General features: G+C 39.3%; 2 protein-coding genes across 2 annotated transcripts; one reads left to right on the forward strand and one right to left on the reverse strand.

Moving 5' to 3' along the window:
* Positions 1-2,453: 2,453 nt before the first annotated feature.
* si:ch73-335l21.2 (RING finger domain-containing protein) lies at positions 2,454-8,517 on the reverse strand. The gene is made up of 2 exons (XM_036596744.1): positions 7,688-8,517; positions 2,454-3,449 (listed from the first exon to the last, which is right to left on the reverse strand). Exon 2 carries the CDS (start codon positions 3,371-3,373, stop codon positions 2,759-2,761), a length of 615 nt encoding a protein of 204 aa, XP_036452637.1. The 5' UTR covers positions 3,374-3,449; positions 7,688-8,517; the 3' UTR covers positions 2,454-2,758.
* Positions 8,518-11,957: 3,440 nt separating this feature from the next.
* On the forward strand, positions 11,958-13,663 carry si:ch73-335l21.4 (E3 ubiquitin-protein ligase-like). Its single transcript, XM_036597639.1, has 2 exons — positions 11,958-12,452; positions 13,054-13,663. Exons 1-2 carry the CDS (start codon positions 12,023-12,025, stop codon positions 13,110-13,112), a joined length of 489 nt encoding a protein of 162 aa, XP_036453532.1. The 5' UTR covers positions 11,958-12,022; the 3' UTR covers positions 13,113-13,663.
* Positions 13,664-19,170: the final 5,507 nt, after the last annotated feature.

Genomic DNA, 19,170 nt, shown 5'->3' on the forward strand with positions numbered 1-19,170 from the left:
AGAGGAGATTGCATTGATTGACTTAAGCACCTTTGTTGAGAGTGGATGAATATAGTGTTTATATCATACCAGCTCTGAAAAGAGTTTAAATATGTGCTAGTTTGACCAAAGAGCCGTTATTTTTGTTACATTTTCTGTTCTGCTCTAAAAGTTCATGACAAACAGACATTTTGGGGCCATTAAAAAAATTCTCCTGGGGGTCTTGCCCCCAGACCCCCCAATACAGACTTAGACCCCTATCCACAAAGCTCTAGTCATGCCCCTGCTTATGCTTAAATGCAAATTAAATTTGTCTTTAAGACAAATACAAACACAAAAGTATTTGCAAAGGAAAAAATAAATAAAAAATATATTTTTTAAATATCCCAAAACAAATGATTTTTAGCAGCAGCAAGGTTTCAGCATGTGTTTATCTTCTTCAGATCTGTTAGAAAACCATCTCAGAATAAAAGAATGTAGAATAGAAGAAGTTGAAGTTGATTTGTTTAACACTTTTTGTCTCTGCATATTTGTTATATTGCATAGTTTGGTGTCTTTGCTATTATCATAAATTGTGGAAAATAATCAGAATGAGAAAAACCTTCTGTGAGTATGTTTGTCCAAACTGGTACTGTTGTTCTACAAGTGCAGTGTTTTTCACTGTCAGTCATGGAGGACTACACAGCTTGGGCTTTACCCTGCTGCAGTATCGCTTATTCACTTCATCAACTCATTCTTGAAGCCTTTACAAGTTGTCTTGGGTGTGTAGGAGCAAAGAAATTCATCTGCACTGCTGTAGTTTTTCCAGGTTTGCAGGTAGAGAATACTGGACTAGTAGTTTAGTTAGAGCTACACTGCCACACTGCAGGATGTTGTTGCAAAGACAGCTCTGAAAAGTGCTGTATGTGTGGACCATGTGATTGTTCCTCATAAATCCACTAGAGGGATCTCCTGCCATGCCAAGTGACTGCTCAATTGATGCAATCGTGCAATAACCAATTATTGATAGATTCATTTAGAGTCCAGACCTAAAAACAATTCAAAAGACTAAACTTCAGCTGAATAAGTACAGGCACTGTTTAATGGTCCAGTAATTTCACTTACATGGGCTGCATGATATGGACAAAATACCATGTTGTAACAGTATTGCTATATTTTGGGTATGTGATGTAACTTAAACACCTTAATGTGACTAGGTTAAAGATTAACATGCATTATTTTGGCCATTTTTTTCCATTTTGGATCATCTGAATCATTGGTTTCTTCAAAACACCCACAGAAACTCATCTGGAACATTGTTCAGGATGCTCACAGCACACAGTGAAAACTTTTGTGATTTATTAAAGGGTTCATTTGCATATTGCAATCTTATATTAGCATTGCAAAAACTGTACTGCAATAACAGTTAACAGACAGTATGTTGTACAGCCCTAGATTACCTAGACAGACTCAACCAGGCTAAAAATTGAATGCAGTAATTGGTGGTAAGAGCACATAACACAGTAAATCTAAAATCCTGAGAGAGAAATGTGAATAAAAGGAATTTTGTCTAGCTGTATAAAGCTATTCAGGAAACTTGGACCAGTCTGCATCATGAAAAGGCTAAATAATATTTACATATTAAATTTAAATGTAAATATTTAAGTTTTCCACAGGTATGATCATATGGAAAAATACAGTACTGTGCAAAAGTCTTAAGCCATGTGAGAAAATAATGAGTAAATGTATGTATTTATCTGGGTAAGCACTTTATCTAACAAGGATTTATTCATTTAAAAAAACACTAACATTACAGTAAATACAACTAAACAATACATTATGTGTGTCAGTGTCTTAGCTTAACCATTTCCAAAACTCACCTTAAAGTCCAGCATTTACACTTAGCATCCAATAATTGCTTCAGCTAATCAGTCCTCCATTTACTCCCTATTCTATACAGTCCATATATGGAAACTAAGCTGCAAGAACAGCCCATATTGAATTTGCTATTTTTGTGATGTCACAAAAACCAACACATTTACATATATCCTCCTATTCAGACTACAGCAGCTTAGTCCCCCACCCATTCACATTGACATTACAAGGAGTTTTTCAGTCCAAGCTACTTTTTGAGTGACAAAAAAACCTCAGCATCTCTCTTTTTTATTTTAGTGTTGAGGACCCCCACAGGACCACCACAGAGCAGGTATTATTTGGGTGGTGGATCATTCTCAGCACTGCAGTGACACTGACTTGTAGGCTGTTGGCTGGATATTTTTTGGTTGGTGGACTATTGTTAGTCCAGCAGTGACACTGAGGTGTTTAAAAACTTCAGCAGTACTGCTGTGTCTGATCCACTCAGACCAGCGCAACACACACTAACACACCACCACCACGTCAGTGTTACTGCAGTGTTGAGAATGATCTACCACCCAAATAGTACCTGCTCTGTGGTAGTTCTGTGGGGGTCCAGACCATTGAAGAACAGGGTAAAAGGGGGCTAACAAAGTATCCAGATAAACAGAAGGGCTACAGTCTGTAATTGTAGAACGACAAAGTGCATTTATATGTTAAGATGGTAAGTGGAGGTAATGAAATGGACAGTGAGTCTAGAAACAAGGAGGTGCTTTTAATGTTCTTTTTTAATGTTCTTTTTTTAAACAATAAATTATTTTTTCTTCTCAATGGTTTATGGCTGTTTCAAGACTTTTGTACAGCACTGTATAATTAATATGTATACATAAGTGTCATATAGTAGAAAATTGGCTCTATCATACTAATTTTTTTCTCTCAGTCTCTTTCAGTTGTGGAAGAAGTTTGGGCCAAAAACCACCCCAATCACACAGCCCAAGACAAAAAGCAACCAGAATATCACAACCAGCATCTGCACACACATCAGGCTTCTCCTGTGGCTCCTCAGCACTACCGCTCTGCTCTCCATGGGCTCTGGTGAGCTCGACCCCTCCCCCATCTGCTCCACCCGGAGGCTGACGGTGGGTAAGATGATGAAGCGGGTGTCACGTGACTCCAGAGACAGGATGACCCTCTGCGTCACTGTGGCCAGCCGAGTGGACACAGATACAGGTAGCCGGAAAGTTACAGGTGGGAGCTGGGCGAGGATACGGGAGTTGCAGGGGAGAGAGTGTGCATCGCCACCCTCTAATGGTGTGGAGTGGCGGCACAAGGGGCAGGAGATGGAGGGAGGGCTGTGGGGGTCAGGCGGGTGGAGTGGGGACAACTGGATGTTATCAAGACATTCGGTGCAGAAGACATGGAGGCACTCCAACATGCGTGGAAGCTTGCGGTCCTGGTCATATTCCTGATAGCACACAGGGCACTCCACCTCAGGGGAGTCCCCACCAGTGGAGGCCTCATCCTGGGCTGACGTCACCCCTGAGGCTGGGGCTTGTGACATGGAGAGGAGAAGGTTATTGGAGAGAAGATGGGGTTCAGTTGCACAGCTGGGAAAGTTAAAGGGAATGCCGTCACACCTGCAATGAAAAAGGTTATTATTACAGTAGCATCTACACTAGCATTGGAAAGGGTGGAATCCCTGTTCAAAAGGTTGGAACCTCATTGAAATCAATGGTTTTAATAATATTAAACCAATTTGTTGGCAGATAAATATATAAAATGCTTCTAATACGCTGGTCTTGTGCAACTTTATCAACTTCAAATTATTAGTAGGAAGCTCTAAAAACAGAAAGATTTTTAGATATTTGCAGAATAATAAACATAGCTGTAGATGATTTTAAAATGACTGAGAAAGCTGTGTAACTTTAAGAATAAAGTTGTGATGGTGATCAAATCTCAAGGCCATTAACTCCTTTTCACTGCAGCTATTTCTAGCTGTTTTGGAGGTTCCTCGTTTGAACTGGATTGTCATCTTTAAAGGTGAGCAAGCAAGTCAACTTTTATAAATGTGTTTTAATTGTGTTTAGATGTAGTTTTGTTGTTATTGTTGCAGTTGTACACAATGTGTTCATGTGAAGAAAGTTACAGTTGTGATGTCCATTTTATCTTGGCATGGCTATATTTCTGGAGAGGTATGAATTGTTTTGCAACAGGAGGTTCTTCTCCCTCCCCTTTCACCTCTCATTGCTCTCTAACAGCTCAACACCCCAAGTACCAGCATGTCACGCACAGCCATCAGTGTCTTGGTTAATCTGATAATGAAAAATATTTTTATTTGTTTAAAATGTTCATTGCGCTAGCAGAACGGTTAATATAGGGCAAACATTTTTGAATAGATGCTTACAGTACATTTATCATTTTTTGGAAAATAGACATATGTTTCTAGAATATGAAATATTGAATAAAACATCTAAAAATACCTTTTTATTGACTAGTTTATAATATTTGAATTTGCATTGTATAAGTTACTGTGGCATGTAAAATAGTAAAAATTATTACTAAGACAAGTGATTCCAAACTTCTGAATGGGAGTGTATAGATTGTGCTGATAACCTGATGATCAAACACTGCTATTGTTTTATTCAATAACATAGTAGTGGAAAAACTCAGTAGGTAATTTGTTAAAGGGGGCAAAAAGGCTGTGGCTTTACAAGTATCCACAAGCAGCCTTGTTACTGACAGACCAGAAACTGTAATAGAATATCTGGAGTAAATCCAAACTGTGACACTATTTTTCAGGAAAGAAATCTAGAAAATAGCAAAGCCTGCACATGTCTGAACCGGTTCATTAATAAGAGTTAGTAATGACCTGTGCTGGCTGGCTGAAACTGGATGCTAGGTCAGTTTCCCAACTCTAACCACAAACTTCTGCTGGCATTTCCTGCTATTGAAAATACTTGATACTGCGGTCTGCAAGGAAAGCTGTTGTATGAGAAACTATTGTACTGAAGAAGAGGGACTACGTGTATGTGTATCTGTGTTGAATGAATGAGGGGGAGATTACTGTGAGTGAGTATAATGGATGTATTAGGATAGTAACAGCACCGATACTACTTTAACATATCTTAAGATTTTATTAACATAACAGAGTGGTTGGTGACTTTTTAAGCCAGTGAATGGAATTATGGTGTAACACGTGCTTTATAAATGATGCTGTCTTACTGGCTTTTATTTCTGTAGAAGTGTAACTGGACTTCTCAGTCACCACATACGTCCATGCTTGACCCTGTAAAATGTCAAGTTAGTAAACTTCTTATGAATGTTGATGATATTACTAGGCTACAATTGAAGTTGTTTTCAGGTGTAAACCACCATTAAATGACAGGCTGACTGTCAGAAAAATGGTTCTTTACAGGTTTGTGTTTGTTCTGCAAGGTACAAACAATGTAAATGTACCCTCAAACACACAGCACTGTGTACCTTAAAGAGGAATATCACTGATTTTTCAAACTTTCTACACAATTCAAATGGTGAGGTGTAGGCTAAATAATTCCAATGGCTTTACAGTGAAATGGTGCATTGCAGAGAAATTTACTGACTCAGATTTCTTTACAGCGGTGGAGGTAGGGCTCACAATGTTTAGAACACAAATATATCATTTTTTATTTATTATCCAATACTATCCAAATGACCAGTGAATGTACAAGTGTCTCATGAATTTTGCATAACAGCAAAGCCGGCATCCCTGACATTTATTACCTAGAGATGGTTTGGTTTCTAGGAGAGGGAACAGTGTGAGATGCTTTTAGAGTTTAATGCCTCCTTGCTTTCACCTTCTTTACTTATACTGTCCGCTTCTCATCAACATCTGATGTAGTCTAGGGTTTTCTACTGATGGAGGAACTATACAAATCTGTTGTTTGAGCAAAATGCACTGCTACGTGACAAATTTACTGACTCAGATTTCTTTACAGTGGTGGAGGTAGGGGTCACAATGTTTAGAACACAAATATATCCATTTTTATTTACTATCCAAAATGACCAGTGAATGTAGAAGTGTCTCATGATTTTTGATATGTAATATTCATAACAGCAAAGAGGTGCTTAATCTTTTTTTGCCTTATAAAGCCCTGCATGTAACTCATCACCACATGTGTCAAGTGCCCCCCCCCCAAAACACTGCAGACGTCAGAAGGCTGCCTCATCAAACACACCTAAATCAGCGCATCAGCTAATTAGCAAGGCCTTTATGCACTGAATTCAGAGCGTTAGATGAGGGTACATATCAGCATCCACAGCACTTTGGCCCAGAAGGTCCCCAGTTTGAAATGTCTGCTCTAAACCATGAATGCAAAACAAAGACCAGAACTCTGGTCTCAAAATTACTCAAAATTATTGTAAATGTCTCAGGCATCAGGTAATGTGCTTATAACCATATCATGTAATAACTTGCTGTGAGAGAGCTTTTAGAGTGATTAAATGCTTTGGATGTCTGGTTTCCATCACCACCACTGTGAACAGTTCTGACTCTGCATGTTTCTCTATAGCGAAGCATTTTACAGCAAATCATTTTTGCATCTTAGTAAATTAATTGGTTTCAAATGTACACTACATTCACTTTCCGAGGGGGAAGAGGCACATTTGTATCTTTTTATAACTTATTCTTTAAATAGAAGAAATAGTTCCCCAACTAAAGGTACTGAAGAGATACCTTTGAGGATACCAGCACTGTGACAGCATTTGTACCCTGAAACATATAGTTCTTCTAAGCATGTAGCATGTTGGCCCTGAGGCTTCTGAATTGTTAATCCTTACTTGGTCATACCACACTACTAAAACATCAGAATGACTCAGTGAACACACCGCACATCTATAGATCACATTCTCCAGAGCACTGCTAGTGTTTGCATGTCTCATGTCTTCTGTTTCATTTTTAGACTAGTAATCCCAAACCCCTATTCACACTGGCACAGCCAGGGTGACCATCACTCACAGGGAGAGCTGCCTAGCAATATAAAACTCTGGAGGATTGGTGTTTATATAGTTGAAAGTGCTGTAATGATAAAGGTCAGTTTCCCAGGTGTAAATGTATGCTACATGCTAATGAAAACTTATTCAGTGTAATGTCAGGTCACTGATTATGATACATTTCAATGTCTATCTACTGAATAGGATACTTACAACAAGAACTGCAGTAATGCAGACATTTTAGAATTTTATAGTTGAATAATAGTTATATAATAACTTATAATAATTCCCTGTCTCTGAATTTAATAAACTACAGAAATTGTCTGACATTTGTTTTAAGATTCTTATAGAAATTCTGTAGAAATTCCTGTAGTGTTATAGTATAGACCTTTTTCACAAGGGGACAAAATGGCAAGAAAACATTCTAATTATTAATATATTATTAGAAATAAAATATTACTCATATGACAGTTGTATTACAATCAGTGATACAACATATCACAGAAATATGACTAATAATTCTAATTGAAAACAGTTAGGATTACAACAAGTTCTCCATTGTGGAGTAGAATAATTCATGCATTCAAATGGTTGTTTGGGTTGTCATGGTTCTATGTATAACCATACTAAAAAACCCTTGAAGAACCCTAGAGTACTCCTACAACATGTAACATGTTTACATCTGCGGCTACAACCTGGTATACAATGCCTTTCAGGAGTAATGGTTGTAAAGATAATGATGTCCAGGAAGAACAGAATCGCATGAGGCTGAGAGCAGACGTGGTAGGGCTACTTTGCGGAAGACCATTAAACAGTTCTATCTAAGTAGGTCAGTTGATATTAAGAGCTATGGCTGAGAGTGCTGGCAGCGCTGCACGCTTTAGTGCGCAAGATGATGGGCACTTACCCTTCTAAAGCCTTCTGCTTCTACTTTTGCAGGGAAGCCCTGGGTCTCCTCTTGTACTTGAGTTGCAGATCCATCTTTACATGTGTTTAAAAGAGCAGTCACATTGCAAGGGAAGCTATACACAGCTTTTTATGTCACCTTTGCCAAAGTCAAATGTGTTTTGGGATATATTATAAGCTCTCTCTCTCTCTCTGTCTCTCTCTCTCTCTCTCTCTCTCTCTGTCTCTCTCTCTCTCTCTCTCTCTCTCTCACTCCCATACCTAAATGCCAAGGGCATTTGAGCCGGTTTCCCTGACATTTATTACCTAGTGATGGTTTGGTTTCTAGGAGAGGGAACAGTGTGAGGTGCTTTTAGATTTTAATGCCTCCTTGCTTTCACCTTCTTTGCTTATACTGTCCCCTTCTCATCAACATCAGACGTAGTCTAGGGTTTTCTACTGATGTAGGAACTATACAAATCTATTGTTGCAGCAAAATGCACTGCTACGTGACAAAGAGCTGCAGAAAGTTTTGTTGTTAATCATTGCAATAAGTTTCATGAGCAGTTTCCAGTAGGTTGGTCGTCATGACAGCTGCCAGGGGGCTGCAGGTCATGTTTTAGAGCTGTAATGTGTATTACTGGACGTTGAACTTTCAGCTGTCGGTGATTCATGTTGAGAGTGATCTTTCTCCCTCCGGTTTTTGCCTTTCCCCTTTTTTGTCTTGTTCCGTGAGCAAGAGCATGGCCGAGCATGACGGCTCCTCCCCCTCCCAGCCTTACAAAATCAAAGAAAAAACAAGCACTTTAAATCTCATGTGATTACAATAGCAGAGTTACTAACTAAAGCAGGAACTAGATCATGTTTATTTTGTCTTTTTATTTCATGTTGAGGAACAAATCAAACTAAACAAATGGAACAATTTCACATATAAAGCAGAAAAATGCTGTTATGAAAAGCCAACTACTGTATATCATAGTGAAGACGCTTCATTACAGTGGAGAAAAAGGACAAACTAGTCTTAATTATACTGAGGTCAATAATTTTTAAATAAAAACTTTGGTCAGATCTCTGAAGAGCCCAGAACACGTGTTTAGATCACATCAATACACTTCAGTAAGCACTTTTTACACCAGGTCAGTAGTTACACTTCCTGAACAATGAAGTCATACTTATTTCAGTCACAAAGAGTGTGGAGAACCTCTGGCAGTATAGAAGCCCAGCCGGTTAGATCCAGAAATTTGTGTCACAGGCACACCCATAAGTTTTGAAGGGGAAGATTGGGGGAAGAAAGAGGCGGGTAAATTCGGGGAAATCTGTGCTGAGTAGGAAGATATTGTTTTGATACTCCACTGTAAAATGAAACTCTGTTACGAAAGGTGTATTTATAAACAAATCAGTTCCTCTGAATTTACGGTAAAAAGGATAACTCTTTGTATATTTCCAAGATTGGCTCATATCACCACTGAATGTGATACAAAAAAAGTGCTTATAATGGAATAAACATGACTTAGCACAGGCACCCTACAGCCAGTTCAGAACACTGTTGCTTGGCCAGGTATTTTCTTAAGTACTACCATGTGCATTTTACATCATATACACATATTCCAGCAGTACTATGTGTATTTAACAAATCAATTTAAATCAATTTAATTTAAAACATCAATGGATCAGTGGTTTTGGATGAGAAATAAGAAAAAAACAAAAAAGAAAAAACTAAAGTATTACACATTAAAAACACTTTTACATAATTTGAAGATGCCAGCTGATCCTTTGCATTGTGTCAAAATTTCATGACAAACGCACCAACAGAAATAGTACAAAATGACTTAAAATAAAATCTTGTTACATTAACTGAAGGTTAAGAAATGTGTTTTCTCTCCTGTACAGGTACTATTTTGGAGATACAAGGTTTTGTTCCACATATAATCCTCACTGGGCCCATTTCAGTACTTACCATGCCCTTACCAACTTCAATTCACCACTCAGAACTGCGTCAAACCTACATTAAACAAAAGGCCACTTGCCGTACAAGGAAAGGAGAGGACAGTGAGATGCGGACTTAAATCAGAGTGCATTTGTCCTTGGCTAGGTTAATCTCAGTGAGCTAATTGGCTAGCCATGCAGAACTCTGTAATGCTGAACATTTTTTGAGATGAACATACATCATTTTGGTGAATAAAACCTTCATTTAGCTATTTGTTTTGGTTTAAAACAGCGGTGTCTTACCTTTTTTTGTTGTTGCCAGCTACGTAGCCTTTAGCTTACTAACTAACAAGCTAGCAGAGTAAAATAATATAGTTGTGACAGCAGTCTCGGACAACAGATGGATTAGTTAGCTACGTTAACCCATTCTGAACATAGCAAATACAAATCTATGGTTTTGAAAAGTTTTAAAGCATTATACTGATTTGGCTTATAAACAGATAAACAGCATTTTTTTCCTCATGTTTGAAACAGGAAATGTGTCAGGCTGATTTCTGGGTTTTGCTGCTGAAGTTCACACTTAATTTCACTCGACCCCACAAACCTCTGAGGGCTCATCTCTTTTTTCACTTGAACTAATAAAGTAATGGAATGGCCCTTATGATGGTGTCTCGGATTTCCCCAAGGGAGAGAGTTCCGGCAAAGTTGATGAGGGCTTGTTAAAAATGGTACTGGAAGGTGCATTGTCATTCACAGTACAGTCCTACAGCATGTACAGCCTAACACATTTATACACATACATGCACATAAATGCAGGCCTACTAGGCTACCTCTTCATAATGTCAACACTCATGAAAGAGGAACAATAACATATACTAAGTCAAAATTATGCTTACTGATAAACAAATAAACCCCAAGGGCTGAAAGCACCTGTGATTCAGTAAGTTTTTATAGAGCCATAAAACACTGATAACAGGTTTTACTGCTGGATGTATTTCTTTGAGTGTATTTATGTCACCTGATGTCATTCAAACTAGGCCTACAGGTTTCATATCTATATCGGCATAGACCATTGGCAGAGTGGCTGTCTCAACATGTTGTAACCTATTTTTGTCTCCTTTGTTGTAGCTGTAGATCTCAGGGGTATTTCCCAAGGCTGGATTTCTGATTTAGTCAGATGCCTAAAGCCCAAAGTCAAGCGTGTCAAATAGTAGAAGATGTCAGTGATATTTTTATTGAACAGTCCTCACTTTTGGCTTATAGTGCTCACAAAAAAAGGAAAAATTAAAGTCCATATATGAAAATGAAGCATCAAAAACTGTTTTGAATCCCCTTTTTGTGATGTCAGTGTGCAGCGGTTTAGCTCTGCACATTCACACTAAAGATATAAGAAGTGATTCAGCCTGGCCTACCTTTCTGAGCAATACAGGGCAGCCAGTCAGAATGATGGTCAGTTACATATATCAATTTAAAAAAATGTGAAAATTCTGTTTAATTCTAATGGGTAAAGAGAGGTTGGAAAATGGTCATGTGAAGATTAATTACAACTAGTTTTTGTAAAACTGCCCCACAATGTCATCAATGGACCTTAAGGGAAAAGAATAAATACAAGAAAATATTAGCATATGTCCCTTTTGAGTCATATATTTGGACTGACAAATCTTGCTTGACAGTTAGTTTTGGGGAGTCTGTTACACAGATGTGGGTAGTAACATTTACTGTGCTAAAGTAAAATTCTGGATTTGTACTTTTGTGCATATTGTCAAATCATCATTTTCTACTTCAACCTAACAATTAGTCACCGATTCTTTCTGTGTGTGTGTTTCATTATCATGTGTGTGACAGCATCTGTACTAATATACGATTGATTGCACCTCTGATTTGGGAGCTTAAGCTTTTATTGTAGGGGAGCTTAAGCATTTAACTTTTATTTTAGACTAAGAGCTGCTTCAAAAAGAGAAGAATGTAGCTCCTAACAGACCTTCAGTTCTTGTACTGATATGCTTGATGTACTTTAAGAAGGTCCACTGCAGTTCTTCAGCAGTTATTCAGTAAAGGTAGTTGTTTGACCAGCTGCTTTTGTATTTCTCCTCAAGTTGTTTTATTTAAGGTTTTAAATAAATGACTTTTACTTGAATCATTATTTCACAGATGTAACAATACTTTCACTTGAGATTCAGGTCTCTCCACCCACGAGTTTCATCAGGTTGTATTGTAGGCCTACGTGCTTGAGAGCGGTGACATCATCTCATTCCCAGTGTTTACGGGTTGCTAGTAAACTCACAGGGAGCTCCTCCTCCCTCCGGTGACGTCACGCCCTTCCGAATGAGCGGCTCGTTAAAGGAGCTCGCGCTGACCGAAGCTTCTACAACTCCTAACGTAGCTGCCGGACTTCGCTGATATTTTCAAAAGCCGATAACAAAAGGACACCATGATGGCCGAACTGGAGCTGGAGTGCGGGATTTGTTACCGCCCCTATAACTCGGGTCGCCGCTGTCCGCGGCTGCTCGGCTGTCAGCACCGCTTCTGCCAGTCCTGCCTGCTGCGCCAGGGCTCCTCCACGCGGCTGCCGGGAGAAAGCGACTCTCAGCCCCACATCGTGTGCGCGCTCTGCCGCCACCACACCGTCCTCACGGAGGCGGGACTGAAGGAGGACCTGCCGGTGGACGAGGAGGTGTTGCAGCGCCTGATGGCCGAGGGGGCCCTGGAGGGCAGCGCGAGTGACGATGAGGACGATGAAGAGCCAGAATCGGAGACAAGCTCCCAAAATAAAGAGGAGAGTTTACCAAGGACTAGGAGAGGACGAGTGTGGAGGGCCATGAAGAAACTCTGCAGCAAAGTCAGAGGACAAGATCGACGAAGTAAGTACTTTTATCTCTGAACAGCACAAAGAATTAACTCTAAAATGAACCTGCAGGCAGAGCTGGAGTAGGATAGTCTAAACATCACACATCACCGTAAAGCTAGTGTTCCCTTTAATGAAACAGTGACATGGCTACCAAAAAGGCATTGAGTAAAGGCTAGACAATCGGGTTAAAAATAATAATAATAATATAATAATCCACATCAACACCAGATTTTGTTAGATTCCACACTTCTCATTTTGTGATTCCTTTGTCTGAAATAAGAGGTAACAGCAAAACCAGCTGGGTAGCAAATCAACAGAACATACTGACATTAAACCCAAAAAAGGGATTAGGAACTACATGTGAATGTCTAATGTAACTGAGTAAAAAGTAGGCAATATACAAATATTCATCAATGTTATTTAGTGAAAATGCTCAAAAGTGCAATCTATCAAATTTTCATTCGGATTACTGAGTAAATGACTACACACAATAAACTACCTACAATAAATGAATACCCATAATAAACTACCCACCTCTGTCTAATCTACTGTTAAAATTGTTAATAAAATGATAACAGCTTTTTTATTTAAATTATTCTTTTTTTCTCTTTCAGGCTGTATTACTGATGCTGAAATGAGGGATCTGGCACGGATGTCTTGCTACATGATTTAAGCGACGAGAAAGACCCTAAAATTTTCGCATAGACTGTCTTAATGGATTCACATCAAACTGGACATGTAGCCAGGCAGACTGGTCACAGGCTTCTCAAGCACTGATCGCTCCTTTCAAAGGCACTTAAAATCCATGCTTGTATGGTTATACACTGTGGAAAGGAGATGGCTATGACCGGACTTGCATAAAGGAATGTGACTGTAGGTCTATTGATCGACCAGACTAAACAACACTGAACTGCAGCAATTTTAGAGGGGATTTCATATAGGCCCTTCCACTGCCAGTATTTTCCACATGTTTTCACCATGAATAACATGTAAGAAATGTAGCACTGTGATGGAATGTAAGCTTTGAACTCTTGAACCAAGACATTCTAGCTAACGTTAAATTGCCTAATTTGGTAGAGTGAGTATTAGCATACTATGTGGTACTGTAAAAATGTTTTGGTGCTCTTAATTTATTACAGTGCTTATTGTATTTATTGATTTATAAATCTGATCTTTGTACTATTTTTAATAAAAACTTTGGAATATTTTCTGCATTTTGTAATAGATTGGAGTGGTTTATTATAAACCATTATTTGTTTGGGTTTGTAAATAACTTTACGAAAAAGACCTACAGCAATACTTTAAGTAATTCTAAGTGTTCTATAGTGCTGTACTGTCATCTGTAATATGTTTGTCTCCATATACTATTTCTGTAGGACTGTCTTTTGACAGTCATTTGTAATTGTGTCACATTCTTTAGTATACTACAGTAATTATCTCAATTAACTATGCAATCCTGTATTCCTATAGATCTTTTTCATAGGGGTTATCATGTACCAATCGCATTAAGCATGAGAGATTCTAAAGGTGCATTTGACTCAGTATCAGTATAAATGTAACAGGAGACTGAGGTGAACTAAGGTTGCCTTATCAATAATCCATTAAGTCCTCCTTTAAGTAAACAGTGAGTATGTGTGGAAGTGTGGGTTAAGTTTGGGTTACAGCTCTGTCTCATCAGCACATATTCACAGTGGGGAGAAAGGTGTCAGTTAGTTTCTTCCTCCGCATTTCTTCTGTAAACTTGCCTCAGAAAAGAGAATAAAAGAATAAACTGTGATCTTTTTAAAGAAGGCAAAATGACATTAAGTATTAATGATGCTGACAAGAGCATTACTTATCACTTCTTTCAAAGGAAGTTCTCCAATCCTGCCCCAATCCACAGCAGTGTATATTAACGGGTTACATTTACTCAGTTACATGCACTCAAGTGGCTCAACTGTGATGGACTTGCACCTTTCTGAGTATCATCAAATGATAATAAGTTTACTGAAAAGACATATAATACTAAAGTAGTACTCTTTATTTTCACACCCACAACATTTTAGCCATTTACTTTTAGACATTTACTTCATCATAGTCATACCTCTGACGTCTGGGGATTTTTTGTTTTGTTTTAGACCAAAAGGGTTCAAAATGAGAAGCAGCAAAGTACGTCAGAGACAGGTTACACAGAGTTCACTCCACCAAACTAAACTGCACTCAAAAAACATGAAATTGCACTGTTGAAATTTTCTCTCATTGACATCACTCAACACAGAAGACAAATGATCACCTGTATTATAATGAAAGTCAAGTCAAGTCATGAAATGAAATGCAGTAACTTGATAAGTGCTTGGTCAGTTCAATCTTTATGATTAAAACTCTCATCTTTCCCATCGCCTCATTTTACCTCTTCCATCAAACTTTACCATGGGCGCTATGCATTCCAGGAGGTAGTGTTCTCCTGACAACCCCAGATGCCAGATAGCAAAGTGTGATTCATCACCTCAGAGAACACGTTACCACTGCTCCAGAGTCTAGTGGTGGCATGCTTTACACCACTCCGGCCAACACTTGCAATTATGCATAGTGATCTCAGGCTTGTGTGCAGTTCCTCAGCCATGGAAACCGATTTCATGAGTCTCCCAACACACAATTCTTTGGCTGATGTTGCATCCAGATACAGTTTGGAAAACTGTAGTGAGTGGTGCAACAGAGGATAGGCTTCGGCACTCGATGACCCCACTCTGCAAACTCTGTGGTCTACCGCTTCATGGCTGAGCTGTTGCTCCTAGACACTTCCGTTCCAAAATAATAGCACTTACAGTTTACCAGAGCAGAAATTTTACAAACTGACTTGTGGCAAAGGTGGCATCCCATGACAGTACCAGATTTAAAGTTACTGTGCTTTTTAGTATGATCCAATCTACTGCCAGCGTTTGTCTATGTTGTATGTAGATCTAACTAAAGTCTATCAAATTATATTGCTTTTATTTACTTTAGTAGTTGAACATAACTATATTATTTTAAATAAACATATGCAAAATAAATACATGACCAGCCACTTGATTAAGTATCTGTACTCACTGTCTATTTTGTTAGGTCCATTTACAATATAGGAGAACTTTGTAGTTCTACAAGTATCGACTGTAGTCCATCTGTTTCTATGCATATTTTGTTACTCGCCCTTGAACCTGTTCTTCAATAGCCAGGACCCCCACAGGACCACTACAGAGCAGGTATTATTTGGGTGGTGGATCATTCTCAGGACTGCAGTGACACTGACGTGGTAGTTTGTGTTGCACTGGTATGCTGGACTGAGAATAGTCCACCAACCACAAATATCCAGTGACCACTGATGAAGGACTAGAGGATGACCAACACAAACAGTGCAGCAACAGATGAGCTACTGTCTCTTACTTTATATCTACAAGGTGGACCAATAGTGTAGGCATGTCAAATAGATTGGACAGTAAGTAGACACAGTGATTCTCAAATGAGTTCGCAATAAAATGCATGATACAGACTCTTGTACTGGGCGTCACTTCAACCCCAAAAAGAAATCTGAGCCATTTTGATTTGTTTGTGTTATTTGGAATATAATGCAGAGAGTGACCATTCTCCCTCCTGCATCTAAAAATTGAGCATTTGTAAATGAGTGCCATCTCCTGGTAGCTTTAAAGTTACTCATGTAGAGCGACACCTGGTGTGTGAAGTGTGGGAGGGACAGTTGATTTCACAGTTCATGACTACAAAAAAAAAAAATTGAGGTCATTTTATGCACTCTGCAGTGCCCAACTAATGTTGGACTGAAGCAGAAAAATGTAGATAATCACATACTTTCTGCTAAGATAACAGTTTGAGTAAGAAGGAAAAATACTTGCTCCACTCATACCAACATAACACACACTGACATGTGGTCAATGTCACTGCGTGCTAAGAACCATCCAAATACTGGATGACTGGTTGGTGTAAATACATAATACACTTTGATGAATTTTTGTCTTCATTTTTGCGGGGTTTCACAGCACAAGGTGTTTGTATAGATCTAAAAAGATTTTTTTAAATATTCAAATAAGTTATGCCAGTTGTGTTGAACCTCTGGCCATGAGTCAGTTGATTTATTCAAAGAGCTATTTTTTTTATGCCGTGGACATGCTTCCAGATAAACACAAAGCTGAATTAAATCAGCCTTAAAGCGATTTGCACTGGTTGACGTAATTCCCAGCCAGGGGCACTGCCAGGGATTTTGGGCTCCATGAAAAGATATCACATTGGGCCCCACCACCTCACCACCACAGGCCTCGCCAATCCTGAAAATATGACACTGTACAGACATGCATGCAACATTCTGCATACAGTGGAATTCACTATTAGACCCCACACTGATACCCTCTATCAAAGGTAATAGCCAAGGGCCATCTTTTACAGTAGAAATTGAGTTTTAATGTAATTTTAAATGTAATTTTTATCATTATGCCAACTGACATGTCATACAACACAATGCTGCTCATCCCTTTCTTCAGATACACAGCCAGGCCTGGTTCTGTGTTAGGGGTATGGGGATGGGGAGACAGGGCTGGTTCAGTGTTAGGGGTATAAGGATAGGGAGACCGGGCTGGTTCTGTGTTAGGGGTGTAAGGATAGGGAGACCAGGGCTGGTTCTGTGTTAGGGGTATGGGGATGATTAGACAGGGCTGCTTCTGTATTAGGGGTATGGGCATGGGGATACAGGGCTGGTTCTGTGTTAGGGGTATGGGTATAAGGAGAGAGGGCTGGTTCTGTGTTAGGGGTATGGGGATGGGGAGACCAGGTTGGTTCTGTGTTAGGGGTATGGGGCATGGGGAGACTGGGTTGGTTCTGTGTTAGGGGTATGGGGATGGGGAGACGGGGCTGGTTCTGTATTAGGGGTATGAGGATAGGGAGACCAGGCTGGTTCTGTGTTAGGGGTATGGGGATGAGGAGACAGGGCTGGTTCTGTGTTAGGGGTATGGGGATGAGGAGACAGGGCTGGTTCTGTGTTAGGGGTATGGGGATGGGGAGACAGGGCTGCTGAGCCTGAAGCTGCATCTGTTGGATATGGCATCAGGCAGGCGCAGGAACAGCTGATTCAGTATGAACAGCTTGCTAAAAGTTTGTCTGCATTTATTAATGGTGGCTAAAAAAGAGGAGCAAAACGTAACACTCAGAATATTCTGTAAGGATATTAAGTTACTGTTAGGAGAGCAAAAATAACTTAAGCCTATTAGCTAACAGGCTAATGGCTGATTCACTATACCCACCTTTCACGTGTTGCTTGCACTTATAAACGAAAATAAATAAATTACGTGCTTTTGCGTTTGGCACGGCCGGGTAATGACGTTTGATCCAGGCCTTAGTTTAGGGCTGGAACTAAACTCTGCTGGACTACACAAGTAAAAGACCAGTCTTAGACGAACCTAAACCTTCAAAGCCAGGGGTGCGTCCGAATAGTCGAATGAAACTTAATTTCCTATCTGCTTCCCTTGCCGTTGGTTGATTCGCAAACCACGTGGATCCACATGCTCGTCAGCCCAATTTTGAGAGCCCATGGGTTCCCTGGTCAGGAAGATTCATTCAGTTCTTCGGACGCTTCCGGGAGTGTATTCAATCAGCAGCATGTTCACTAAGTAAATTAGTGTTTTCTTAGGTGGTATGAAGGCTAATTAACTCAGGGGGGTATATTTGGGACGTAGCAGGTGACGAGTTCACAAAAGGAGGATCTTCCCTTTCACCCCCCTTTTGCCCGTCACGGTGTGGTGTGGTGTGCTGTGCTGGGCTGGTTCATTGACGATGCTTCCTGGACACCATTTAAGGCACGTTTTGCCTGTAATTGCACCTTAAATGGAAATGAAAAACTTTTGTAGCATGTACACGGAAAATGTTTTTTACGGCACTCTAGCAACTGACATTCTTTATCCCACAGACTGGCACTGGTTTATTTGTTTTTCCTTCTGGGAAAATATGATGCTGCACCGCCATCAATAGGTAAGTTATTTCCAGACATATATGCTGGATTCTGAACGCAGCTATAGTCTAATAGGTATCATACTTTAGAGTGGATGAGTTTGACTAATGCTGATCTTTTATCATTAAAAGTGCATTGCATGCATTTTTTAATGCATTTCAAAAAGAATGTGAACCTGTACGTAGTGGGTTCAACTAGATCAGTGTTTTCCAGCATTTTTGTTACTAAAATATTCATATTAAGAATTGAGCGAAGAGGTGTTTGATTAATGCAAATCGATTGAATCTTAAAGGTGCAATTCATGCTTTTAATGCATTTCGCGAAGAATGTTACCTTGTACTGAGTTACTAGGTTGAACTAGATCACTATTTTTCTCAAAACAAAAATGAGTTGGCAAGGTCTGGACTCAACTCTAATTTTGTTAAAATAGTTGGCCTGTGTATATAATAATGCTGTAACTTGTGCTGTAAAGCTCATGTATGTATATATGTTTAAGCACAAATATATGCTTTTACCATCAGCCAGAAGCATACAATACATCAATGGAGATAAAAATCTTACAGAAGAGCTGAAAAATGTGGAGAATTCCCAAAATGTCTACCCATCCAGCCACCACCACTCTGTGCCTGTCAACACAGATGTTAACTCTTCTGAGAGATCTGCAGCCAAAGCTTTGTCTGCAAATAGCAGTATTGTTTCCATTTGGAATGATGATATCTTTAATGGATATATTACCTCCCATGTCTACAGTACTTCATCAAATGGA

This window comes from Colossoma macropomum, unplaced genomic scaffold, assembly GCF_904425465.1.
Source record: "Colossoma macropomum unplaced genomic scaffold, Colossoma_macropomum, whole genome shotgun sequence".
NCBI classification, from domain to species: Eukaryota; Metazoa; Chordata; class Actinopteri; order Characiformes; family Serrasalmidae; genus Colossoma; species Colossoma macropomum.

Bases quoted from the DNA above. Each gene is read 5' to 3' on its own strand.
- si:ch73-335l21.4 (XM_036597639.1), top strand. From the start codon at position 12,023: ATGATGGCCGAACTGGAGCTGGAGTGCGGGATTTGTTACCGCCCCTAT. The intron at 12,453-13,053 runs GTAAGTACTTTT...TTTCTCTTTCAG, and splicing joins CAGAGGACAAGATCGACGAA to GCTGTATTACTGATGCTGAA.
- si:ch73-335l21.2 (XM_036596744.1), bottom strand. From the start codon at position 3,373: ATGTCACAAGCCCCAGCCTCAGGGGTGACGTCAGCCCAGGATGAGGCC.